This window comes from Ruditapes philippinarum, unplaced genomic scaffold (genome assembly GCF_026571515.1).
Source record: "Ruditapes philippinarum isolate M1 unplaced genomic scaffold, ASM2657151v2 ctg219_1_1_1_1, whole genome shotgun sequence".
NCBI classification, from domain to species: domain Eukaryota; kingdom Metazoa; phylum Mollusca; class Bivalvia; order Venerida; family Veneridae; genus Ruditapes; species Ruditapes philippinarum.
In genome coordinates this window covers 581694-594577 of record NW_026859162.1, presented here as the reverse complement: position 1 = coordinate 594577, position 12884 = coordinate 581694, and the positions used below count along the sequence as shown (strand labels likewise).

Below are 12884 nucleotides of genomic sequence, written 5' to 3'. Positions count from 1 at the left end.
CAAAATGTTTCAAGCGTCATCCCTCCTGAATATGGCTTTACTGTTTACTAGTAACTTAAACTCCAACTAACTCTTATTTTAACTTATGCTTTGTGGTTTTGTTGTATTTTCTGAAAATTTATTCAAAAAGATTTTATTAATATTTTTTTTTAAATTGTTGATTTTTTTGTTACTGTTTAAACTTGACTTGCTGTGAATAATAAAAATGTTTATCATTATAGTTTGTCCAGTTAGCTGCTAAATTTTGTCTTTCATACTCTATTTCATTAGTTTGTATAAACCTTCTTGATGTTCATGTGTACTGGAAATATTTTACATTCAACATTACTGTGGTATAGTTAATTTATCTAAGCACATTATGCAGGTATTGTTGTGCCAAGCAATAGTTCTTTTTCACTAATAATATATTTTACTGTCTTGTACAACCAATGGACCAGTGTGATTTAGCTACTCTGTAAGGAAGAACCAGAACAGGACTTAAATCTCCCATCAACATTTTCTCAAGGAATCAATCTCCCACAACCTCTGCAGATAAACTTTAAATAAAGATTTTGATTGTTGTTGAATGATGTTGTTCTACAGAGGTTTAATTTAGAGTTAAATCTAAGTTTTTGAGGTCACTGTAGATAGAGGTTACTACAGTGGGCTGCACAACAGAGGTTACACTATTTCACTTAATGTTTTAATATCAGCACACCTCCAAATTCTTGCTATTTTTCATAAAAATATATTTAAAAGTAAATTATTGTGAAGTGAACAAAGAAAATAATGATCACATTGCAAACAGCACTTACAACCCATGTAAATTACCAAAAAGAAGTCAAATATGTATAAATAGCCCTTAACACAGAAGAAACATGGTGGAAAATACTGCAAAATTAGTCATAAATCACATATAACATTGAAATTATTCCCTTTACCTTAAATCTTTTTGTACTTTTCTTAAAATCTCTGTACTTTTTTTTCTCAAATCTAATTTTCTTGAAAAAATTTGGTTCATCTGGAAGTGTGCGGCTTTAACACCTCAGACTATAAGAATCTAACACCGGCTGCCGGTACATACCGGAATATCTACCTTGAGGATAACTGTTTACAGCGGTAACGAGGCTGCCGAGTTTCCCCTAAACAGTTACCCGAGAGCTAGATATTCCCATCTGCACCGACAGCAAGTGTTTGATTCTTTTTCTTGCATATTGCATGTCAATTATTTTCGGAACAGAAATTATGAAAACTGATATTTTCATTACGCACTTTTTTCTTATAGTAGCGTATGAACATACAACTTCATCATAACGGAAAAATGACGTCATCCTAAGAACGCGATTCATTCATAAAAGGCGCGAGTCAATGACGTCATTTAACACACGCAACTTGTCTTACATGGGGGTGTTTTCTAGCACCAGTGAAAACGGTAGATAATCCTGTCTGATATGCAAGAAAATATTATAAGACCCTTTTATCCAGTGTACACCCAGACTGCACTTCACAGTGCTCAGTGCTGTCTGATTAGATATTATAATGGTAAATGTTTCACCTCTATGTTTTGATCTTAGTTCAAGGAGAAAGCTGTGCTATTATTAGTTATGATCAGAAAGAAAAAAAAAAACATAAGAGAAAGTCATAAATGAATCAACAATTTTATTTCTTTTGTATAATTATTAACATTTTTCCCAGTTTAATGCAAGTAAAAATCAAATAGCATACAGACAATGCATGTATTAATAAAGTCCTCGTCACAAGACAAAACATGTTTGTTATTGCTTAAACAACAACAACAAACCTAGAACAAAATAGTAAGTTAAGGGTACATTATGCCTCAGAAATGAACAGTGTATTTCTTTCTTTAGAAAGGAGATGCATGTATTTTATACTGTTTTAATAATGGATTTAGTGCATGTTAGATGCTTATCATCTGAAGAAAATAAAACTGAATGTTAAAATAATTTATCATATTAAAAAAAAAGAGTCAAAGTGGTATTTAGAATTCCATACAAAATACTTTATCACAAATAGTGTAGTAGATGCCAAATAGAAAAATAACAAAAGATGGTTCACCATAGGCCATATAGGCCTATGAGTGTCTTTTTGGAAACTATGACAGAACACCAAAAAATAAATAAGTTTTCAGGGTAATAAATAAATCATTTGTGGAGCTAAATGGGCCTTTAAGAATAACACAGCTGACATGTTCATGTGCAATTTGAATTGTTGATATAATTGATTATGTAATCAATAACTTAAAGTATAAATAAATTTCATTCAAAAATTATAAACATCACAACTGTTAAAATGTTAACACTTTTTTTTTTATTTCAAATCAAAATAAATATAGTCATACATGTAGTAAAGTAAGACCAGATGGAGTTAGATTTGGCAAATGATATATTATACATTTCGAATTTTTGTTGTTGACAATAAAGTCACAATTTCAAGTCACAGTTTTACTTTTTAAAATGCAAAAATTCAAGAAGACATCCTATGTTTCCTGCTGACTTCAACTGTTGGTTGTGAGGGAATAGTGATTCTCATTTACAACACCACAACATCCAACAGATCTAGCTGTTTCATACTAACAGTCCCTTCACCCATTTTACAAGCTATCAACAAGTAGGGTTCTTTTTAAAGGTATGATTTTGTGTCACTTGATTTTTCCACTTTTCCCTGTCCCTTACACTTAACAGTTCTGAACTCTTTTAAGTGTAACTTTGCTTGTATTCCCTTCTGACATGACCATCTCTGCATAGGGCTTCAAATGTATGGCAAATGTTTTAAACCATTTTGCTCTTGAAGCTTACATTTCTCACCTTACACTGCTGAGCACTCAAGACATATTATGAAGTATCAAATAAGTCTCAACTGACAGCAAGTCTTTCTATAAGATCATTCTACTATTACAATGTTTTTCAATACATATTTTTGTTCCAGATTCTATTTTAAATCTATCACAGTTCCTCTTTCCTCTTTATGTCTTGTATCAAACTATCAATCAAAGTAACCATATTACTAAAGTAATCACCGTCATCTTCCTCTAGTGCTAGCTCAATATATTCTGTTCTAAGACTGTGTAAAGTAATGCTAGTTTGTATGAAGTTATTCCGACAAGAGTTCACAAGTGTTTTCATGGCATTAAGCACATGTTCACGACTGTCATGATCTGATACTTGTAGAAGAGTTGGAATTTTCTCACACCATCCTTGCTCCTTCATTGATTCTAACAAGGGCACACTAAAATAATTCAACATAAAAACATATTTGAAACATTAATTGACATATTTTAAATACCCTAAACTTGTTTCTTTTTCAATACTGTTTATTTTATCACTTCAAAACCTTTTTAAACATATTATTTGAACTTTCTTGATTTTATTGTACAGAAAGATACATGACTTCCTATTAAATTCTTGGGATAGGTGACAGGCTTCCAAATAACAAAGAATTTAGTTCTATGTCTAATTTGAACTAAAAAAAAATTATCTGTAACTTAATGTAAAACCAAACAAACAGTCAATGGCCGAACAAGTTGAACACCAATGAACATTGTATTGTTATAAACCCTAAGCCAGCTGATGGGAACTGAATCTACCCATGCAAACAGTGCACACCAAGATCAGCCAGCATACCTGCCATCTAATCATGGTCTCCACTGTTTGCTATTCAGTCAATACTTACCTTGAAATGTTCCCAAAAAAAGGATGAACGGTTTTGTCCAGATTAAGAAATGGAAAAGTCTATTTAGATTATCAAACATGGTAACTTTAATAAAGTAGAAAATTAGAATTCTTACCTATTATATTGCTTTAACTTCTCAAGATCAGAAGATTTATCTAAGTTTAAGTTTTCCTCTGTAACTTTCTGAAAAATAAACATACATGTATGTAGGATATCAGCTTTAATATATGCTAGGCCTAAAAGGCTTATTTACATTAAATAAAATAGTACTAACCCTGAATGCCATTAACAAAACTTGCATGCTACCAGGGTAAGGCTAGGAAAGTCTTTATGATAAATGACCAGAATGAGTAAAGTTTGCCATTCAATTACAGTTTTGTTTTTATTCCCTTATATCTATACCTTTCCAAATTTAGTGCAAAAATATTCCATTCACATATTCAGCGGAGTTCTTGAAACCACCTACAAATGTAACTTAGATTAATTGGCATAAATATTGAAATTTAACTCTCAGAGAAGTAAAACTTTTAACATTATCATTATCCCTAAAACCACACACTTTTATAAACCCATAAATAGTACTTCCTCAATAATAAAAATAATAAATCTTCAAGACATATTGTGGCTAGAATAAAACAAATGAAGACTTACTTTTTCCACAAGTAAATCATTTAAAAATGCCACCACTTTAATTCTCAGTTTCTCTGTGCCAGATTCTTCAAATACTTTCCCAATTGCACTTAAACCTCCAAGCTCTAAAAACCTTTTCTGAGCAAAAGGAAAGTGACGACACAGTGTTGATATACAGAACATGACCTTTCTACGAAGCCCTGTTGAGGAGTGGATGGAGACGAGGCGGATTAAAAGCTGGAGTGCTCCTTCTTCTAGGGCCCCTATCTGCACTTTAGGATTACTGAAATCGGTGAAATGAGAGGAGTTATACATCAGAGAATAACCGTTAACCTTTTGAATATGTATAAAAAATTTCTCAGTTTTGAACATTCACTATCTTAATGATGTCAAAATACAACAAACACTTTCTGTAGACAGCACAGCTTGATAGTAAGATTAAAGTAAGAAGACAAGATCTGTTAGATAAATTTAAGTTAATAATAACCAAGATATTTGTATGTGTAATAATTGGCATAATATGTTACAATACTTTCAATGCTGATAATTTTCTATATAAGCCATATGTTCCAAAATCAGCATAATAAATGATATGGAAATAATGTAGTACAATTATTCATAAATAACAGACAAACAGTGACCACATGGTTAACATGTCTCCCTCTCAATCTAAAGATCATAGGTCCAAGTCCTCACATTATAACCTTTTTTCCTCATATGACACCAGTACCAGTTACTTTCTGGAAGCACACTTAAAATATATTTATATAAGTTTGAAAAACTTATTTCTCGATCAAGCATAAACAAGTATGTTTTAGTTATTTGTCACATAACCAGCACAATAAGTCTTAAGGAAATTTATATTTAAAGTTACCTAGAGGTGGCAGCACCTAGGACCATTGCAGCCTCCATCTGTAACTCTTCATCCTGCGTCATGTTCATGATCTTAAGTATATATGGAATTCCTCCCATGTCTTTGAATAAAACTGCATTGTCTATCTGAAATCCATATGAAAACAGATAATACGACATCCTTCATATACATCTAGTAAATAAATACATGTTTGTTTGTTTGTTTTGATTTTACGCCTTTTCCCAACAGTATTTCAGTCATATAGTTGGGTAGTTTCCTAACCATCGTTCCTGGAGAGTTACACCAGTACTAGACTACCTTTCTCTGCGCTAAACTACCAAAGCATCTCCCGGGGATCGAACCCACGCCAGAGAGGTAACTGGATTAGAAGTCATCGACTCTAACCCCTCGACCACGGAGGCGGTAAATAAATACATGTATAAATTGTGAAGTTACCAGCAATTATTATAACTTGTTAATGAGATATAATATTGCATGCAAATCTGTAATGAGTGTTACCCTGATGAATACGATAGCCTTACTATTGTAAAGACAACTAAAAAATGTGTATGGAAATGCCGATAAACTAGTTAAAAGCCAACAAAACAAACATTCTTTCTGAATTTTATCCTGGTTTAATTAATACAACATACTGTATCATCAATAACCAGAAACTTTAATATTAAAAGTAAATGAATACCAAGTTTTTGCTGTTAACTGAAGCACATAAAGATTTATATGTAATTTTGTTTCGTCTTGACATTGTAATACTTTTTAGTGTATATTTTTTGTGCACTATATTAATCAGTTTTTACAATATCAAAATATCTATGCTAATGTTTCTGCATAATATTTCATGTCATTCATAATTGTATGATTGTAAATAATTATTAATGTGTACATTTTATGAGGACAATAGGGTAGATTACCTTTGTTGCAACTGTGTAGCCGCTTCAAATAAAGGCTTTATTATTATTATAAACCAGTGTTCAATCTAGAGTGCGCCATTGCGCCATTGACCCCCTGAAAAGACCGCCGGCGCAAAACAAATTCAACTGTGGGCCCGATGGGCGCACTCATAGTAAATGCCCTAAATGACAGAATGCTTTCTTAAACCTGATTAAGTACATAAAAAGTTTCTTGTGAATAATATTAATAAATACTGAATTCAAAACTGAAGTTTGTATAGAAAAACAAGAGCATGTTGGTAAGATTTACCGCACTCGGTAACCCTTTTTAAACCTTGATCGCTACGCTCTCTCGGCCGGGGTCTGTTAATACTATGTAGCCTTGATTGCAATTACCATTATATTGACGTTATGCTTGTAAAAAATATTGTATTATAAATGATGTACTATGTACAAATCTTAATAAAGTATCTGTTCTGTTCTCTTCTTGTTCTTCATACAGTAACTATTACTTACTTTTGAGTCACAGTTTTTATAAACAAAACAAATCGTAACAGATAATCCAATACGTGCGTGTAGTTATAGTTTTTTCACGGTCAAAACAAATAAATTTGTTATAACTTTCCACAGGAAAAAAAACAACTATACATGTATATTTGTGAAAAGTGCGAGTTAATTATAGAGAAGTGTATATAAATTATTACGAACATGCCTTCATCCAATTAAAAAAGTCTTAAAGATGGAGCTATTCAAACACGATTGGCTAGGGAGTGTCTGACAATTGAGTAAATAAAGTTTGATTGGTCTTTGGCTGGTTGGCGCTAAAACAGTGTGCATATCATTAATCAATACAGACATCTTAAGCGTGACGTAAGAACTGCTGCCCTGACAAAAGATCAAAGGTACCGGTATGTCAATATACATTGTCTTGGCACCTGTTGACACTTTGTTTTTAGCTTGGATATATTGAGAAGGGTAAATGTTTTTAGCGACTATTGTAAGTTTATATTCTTCATCAACAAAGCTAATTGGGAAATATGATTTTCTTTTATCGGGCGCTGATTAAAAAACTGAACATTATTATCAAATATCCCTGGTGACATTAAAATAAGATTCATATGTTTCTTTGAACATTATGTCATCGTTTCTTTACCAATCAGTTCTTAAAATTGAGCCATTATCAACGCTAACAGAACTCTCAAAAAAAGTCAAAATAATGTCATTTTTTTAGTGAGTGGATTGTTTTTGGAATTTTGCAACCGTTTTTGGTCTATATACGGTACGTGAACAAGTAACTTAAAAGATACAATACGTTATTTGAATTTGATGTTCTTTTAAGTGTGGGCCCCCTTTTTTCTCAAATGACCCCCTTTTGAAAAGTTGATGGGCCCGAAGGGCCCCCTGGGAATTTGTTCTAGATTGAACACTGTAAACTACTGTTAAAGTATTTACCTGATGAAGATAGTACTCGAGGTCTGTTAAGGTGGTCAACAGATTATCTCTCTCAAGATCTTTGTCTCTTAACTTTCCAATCATATCTTCAATGATTTCCCCGTCAGTTTTAATATCCATGTTTATGTCATTGAAATCTTTTTTGAGTTCCTCATATGTTTTGAACTTCTTTTTCACTTCAGCTTCGCGCTTTATATTAGAAAAATGAAAAAAAAAATTAATATACAATATTTCTTAATTGCTGAGACATAGAAAAGCAATAAAAGTTGTGTCTGATCACGAATTATCCAACAATTCTGTATACAATTTTTAAATTACTTATTCTACTTTTCACTTTTAGTGACTTTTCTATCATAAAATACAAAATGATAAATCTGATCAGATTTCTGACAATTCAATATAAAGTACTCAGAAAAGAAACTACTTAATCAACAAAGTTCTCCTTTGCTCAGGATTTTTAAATTGCTACAAATGTTACCTATATCAATCACATTTTGGCTACCCTGTATCTGTTATATGACTAATCTGAGGTCAGCTAATCAAAAGCTGTATTTTAAATCAGAATAACTTGCCAAAAATTCATCATCACATTTAATCTTTGTGTAACAACATTAGCTCATTATTTCTGACAGCTGGCTTCACCTTTCTGATGTATTTTTCCAGCCATCTAACATATAACTAACCAAGAGATTTTTATTGTATTCATGTGTCAAGGTATTTTGCTGACAAAGGTATTGTTTTAATGAGTACATTATATACAAACTCAACATATTTATTTTATGCTGCAAGCTTGTAAAGTATACCTGTAAATCTGTGTCATCTAGTTCAGTTGTTTTGAAATCTTTTAATGCTCTCTTTAACTCTTCCAATGAAAACTGTTTCTTATCCATATTCATCATTCCTACAAGTGAGAAATTAATATATGCATCGTCATCATAATTATCATATCTTATCTCATGTTGTTTTTTTCATAGATGTGATACAGAACAAGAGCTGTTAGTAGGATAGCATGCTTGACTTTTCTCAGTGCTTGATAGTAAAACAATAGCAGAATGTAGAATTTTGTGTTCAGTGAAAAAAATTAAGTTTTAATATTCAAAATCTACAGCTGATTCAGACATAAGAGATTTTTATTTATCATTTATATCTTTGGTGTATGATTTAAGTAGTTATAATTGATGCTATAAATAAGAAAATAATCATAAAAGTAGGTGTGACTTTTTACCTTGCCTATCACCATCTTGCCAGTACTTGAATTCATTTTCCCCGTCCATCAACTTAGCCTCTCTTGACCCTGTCTCTAAGTTCATACGCACATGAAGTCCAGCTGGGATTGCCTGACCTTTTAATGTCAATAAAAAAATGTACATCAAATAAAGCAATTCTTGAACTAGAAAAGTGTCCATAGTACACAAATACCACAGCTATATGACATTTTGAACTCCAAGTATAATATTGACCTGGATGTAGCATATAACACACTCTTTGACCCAAGTGAAGATATCTGCCAAATATTTTGACATAAATCCATCAGGATTATGAAAGTTATATCAAGCAGAAACCTATATTTTTAACATTGACAAAAAACCGCAACTTTAACCTTGAAGGTGTGTACATGGGTATTGAGTGTCAGGCTTCACCAAACTGTGGTTAAGACAAATTTATCAGCAATCCATCACTCAATGACTGTTATTGCCTGATTTTTAATCTTTAATTTTTGTTACATGAAAGCATATCTTAGGTTAAATAATGTGTATCTTAAATGTTAAATTTTTCGCTAGTACCTACATACAACTGTTAATTTTCATATCCAAATTTTGAGCACAAAAGGACCTTTGACATTTAACGCAAAAATCTGGAAAAAGGGTGAACGCACTGAAGTATTAAAAAACATCAAAAATTACATGAATATTGCAGACTTGGTTTGACTGAGTCTGTACAACACGAATACTGAAGAAGTACAATATCCCTCATGACCCCTAGCATCGCTCGAGTGGTATTCAATTTTCAACACTTAATTTGAAGGACCAGATAAATATAACAACACTGACAAAACAACAATGGCAATAATTCAACCATTTATCAGACATAGCCATTTATGTAACTTTACCCTCAGTGTAATTTGTGGATTAATGCAATGTATGGCATGCATTATTTGTGGTCTTACCTTCTTTAACAGCTTGCCATTCATGTGTAGGAATGGAAAGGGTCATCATTAGAAACCACTTTATCTGGTGATCTTCCCCTTTTTCCTCCTCTACAGTGACTCCTGGAGAATAAATAATAAATATAAAACAGCCTAAAACAGGCATATAAGTTGTTGTGAATCTATTCAAAAGTAAAAAAATGTTAATTTCTGAGAACTTTCACAATGACTTGAACACTTTGACTTTAATACTCTTACAAAAATATCACCAAAATGCTGATCCACTCCTGACTGTAAGATAGATCTATACAGCCTGCCTTTATATACAATGTTCCATGATGCACAAATCAACTGGTTACCAATTTGCATAAAAATGTATACATTTGTATAAACTATAACTACCAATTTCCCCTTTTCATCAGTAAAACTAGTAGTTTTAATTTTTACATGCTTACTCTTTCCCATTTCATTTAATCCAGTGGTTTTAGACAATTTTTGCATACTGTTTGTTTTGTGTAGTTTTAAGGCAGACTTTAACACATTTTTTGGTTATATCATGGTGGTTTGTCCACCAAACTGGCTTTTCTGGATAATTAACCAGTAATGATCAATTTTTCTACAAATGACCAACTACTAATCCCAGGTGAGAGATAAATGACCATTAGACTCAAAGACTGAGATCACATTGTCAATTGTGACAGAGTATTTTCCTTCTCCTGAGAATTAAACTAGCAGCACCAGAATTGTAAATCTGATGCTCTTTCTTTTTCAGCTAAGCATGTTGACAGTATTTTTGCTCATAATTTATAACACAATCTGAGAGTTTCATAAAGAAATATTTTCATGATTATTCTTTTTCTAATCTTCCAGTATAGTGAAGGGCTGCTTCAGTCTTTGGTAAAGAAGCGTGTGCAGGAGGGGGATTACTTAAGTATTAAGAAGACAGGCAAAGTCCTTATTTCATTTGAAGTGACAACTGAATACTGATATACAATCAAACAAATCATCTTACCATTATCATCTTCCTGTTGAACAATAGTTAGTGCTGCATTTTCACTCTCAGCAAGACCGTGATGGCTGCATACATGTAGACAAAATATCACAAAACTGATAACAGTTACTGTGTTCATTGCTTGAACAAGATGGAATATTCTTTTTGACATGCCCGAGAAGTTGTTCAATTTCAGATGACATCCACCAATTACAACTGAAAAAGAAAAATAAAGTAATGAAATACAATAATATGTACAATCATGTAGTTATACAATAACTTTGTATCCACTGACCATAAGTTGACAGAATATCCTCATCATATGACAAAGCCAAAAAGTATTTATTATTCTTACAGGGACCCAGCACAGTGTTGGGATAGTGTAAAAAAGTAATTCTAGAAAAAAATATATACTGTATATATAATATATAGGCAAGGGGTTGAACTTGCCAAATCGGCCGAATGCCACTAGTCCAGTATAAGTCAAAATTGCAAAGTCATTTTTACGTCAATCATATAAAGCTATATATCAAATTGCAGCTAAATGACATCCTAGACATTGACAATAACATAACTGTCCCTGACTTACACCGTTTTTGAACAACAAACTGATATTTCGGATAGAATATCGTATTTTTGCTAGGTCGGACACAACCGTGTAACCTGTTCCCACTTGATTTTCTACGAGTAAAAATGCAATTTCAAACCATGTCATAGTACCAAACCGCAATAAGTCGATAAAACAAATTCAAAGAAACACTGTGCTGGGTCCCTGTGATTATTCTCAATTTCATGACTTAATTCATTTAATTAAAAGTTCACAAAGTAAAGTGTTTGTTACTCATTTATTAGGTAATTGAAAATTTTGTCGTCAACTACAATTTGAAATTTCATTTAACAAATGTGAAAGGTTATTCCTGTATAAAAAAGACATGTCATATTTTTAAAAATCACGCGAAAACTCATGACAAATAAGTATTTAGTATAATGGTCTCTATCTAAGAGAAGGTCTTACCTAACTTTCAAAATATATTTCCAGCAGATTCATTCCATTACCAGGTTTAATGATTTACGACCATATATATTAAAAACTTGCATCAGAATTAATTCAATGTTGATGTGTACTCGCCGGGTAAGCCCACGTCAGCTCTCAAATGTAAACAAACGGAATCTCAGCCGATTGATTGGTTAAAATTAAAATTATTTAGTTTAATAAATAAAGAAATAAACCAGATGTAATTGAATTATATTATATATCTAATTAAATTAATGGTTATTTATCGAGATTATATAGTATTTATTTCATTTACATTTTATTCATTTTTAATCCAATGAAAATAAAACAAATATTCAGCAAACTAGAACGCTGTTAAAAACGCGGGAAAATTTGGTATAAATCTCGCTTTTCTCGTGCAAATCATGCCACATGTAATGATAAAGCAAAATATTATAGATATTGGCCATTTGCTTAGGAGACATAGGAGTAGGACGAACGTGACAGTAACGGCTCGAAAACATGGTAGAGGCAGCACAAGAATACTTCTGGGGTAGGCCTTTAAATAGTTCAGCACATTAATTAGCAATAAAATTATTTCTACCATTTTCACATGTGTGAATGAACACATTTCTTCGTGGTAGTACACGTGAAATTTCAGGGTATTTAATTATGCACATGGAGACTGTTAGAAATTTTGTGTCTGGTCAACCTGTGTAAGGAAATTGAAACTGCTTGGCAGAAATGTTAACCATAATCAGAGACATAGATAACAGAGCAGCTCATTGAAATATCATTTATGCCTATAAAAAGTGAAAAATTAGGCATTTTGTAGCAAATAAAACTTAATGGATGGACATTTGATCCTTTAATATTACATACCTTTTGAAAGGTAAATCTTTTATCTATTGCTGCATGTTAAAATATTGGTACCTTTCCATGCCTCTCACTTAGAAAAACATAGCAGAACATACCCACCAAGCCAGTTTCTATGTCATATGAATAGTTTTGTAACAAAAATTAATAAGTAGTTCTTTTTAAAATTTGATTATCATTTATTTAAATGGGAACTACATGTATAAATATTTTTACCTGCAGCCATAGACAATTGCATGAGCTTTCAGAAATGTATTTTTTTCCTGATTTAGATACCTGGTTAATAAGTTTTACCTGCTACAAGTTTTAAGTTAAGCAGGCACACGTGATATTTTAACTGGTTAGGAAGTTGCCTATCTCTGTTA

The 12884-nt window shown here is 32.0% G+C and overlaps 2 protein-coding genes across 6 annotated transcripts in view; one reads left to right on the top strand and one right to left on the bottom strand.

The window, feature by feature from the left end:
• Window positions 1-1951: 1951 nt before the first annotated feature.
• On the bottom strand, window positions 1952-11824 carry LOC132755481 (nucleotide exchange factor SIL1-like). Its single transcript, XM_060746362.1, has 10 exons — window positions 11665-11824; window positions 10671-10865; window positions 9680-9781; window positions 8738-8854; window positions 8316-8413; window positions 7513-7701; window positions 5174-5298; window positions 4321-4582; window positions 3785-3852; window positions 1952-3225 (listed from the first exon to the last, which is right to left on the bottom strand). Exons 2-10 carry the CDS (start codon window positions 10819-10821, stop codon window positions 2943-2945), a joined length of 1395 nt encoding a protein of 464 aa, XP_060602345.1. The 5' UTR covers window positions 10822-10865; window positions 11665-11824; the 3' UTR covers window positions 1952-2942.
• A 215-nt stretch (window positions 11825-12039) lies between these two features.
• LOC132755480 (mitotic apparatus protein p62-like) overlaps window positions 12040-12884 on the top strand; it is a 30048-nt gene continuing 29203 nt past the window's right edge. For all 5 annotated transcript variants that reach the window (XM_060746359.1, XM_060746358.1, XM_060746357.1 and 2 more), the window contains exon 1: window positions 12040-12196. In XM_060746359.1, coding sequence (XP_060602342.1) covers window positions 12166-12196 — 31 coding nt within the window. In that variant the 5' untranslated portion in view covers window positions 12040-12165. The remainder of the gene's footprint in view (window positions 12197-12884) is intronic.

Bases quoted from the DNA above. Each gene is read 5' to 3' on its own strand.
- LOC132755481 (XM_060746362.1), bottom strand. From the start codon at position 10,821: ATGTCAAAAAGAATATTCCATCTTGTTCAAGCAATGAACACAGTAACT. The intron at 9,782-10,670 runs GTAAGATGATTT...TTTATTCTCCAG, and splicing joins TCAACAGGAAGATGATAATG to GAGTCACTGTAGAGGAGGAA. The intron at 8,855-9,679 runs GTAAGACCACAA...TGACATTAAAAG, and splicing joins ATGGCAAGCTGTTAAAGAAG to GTCAGGCAATCCCAGCTGGA.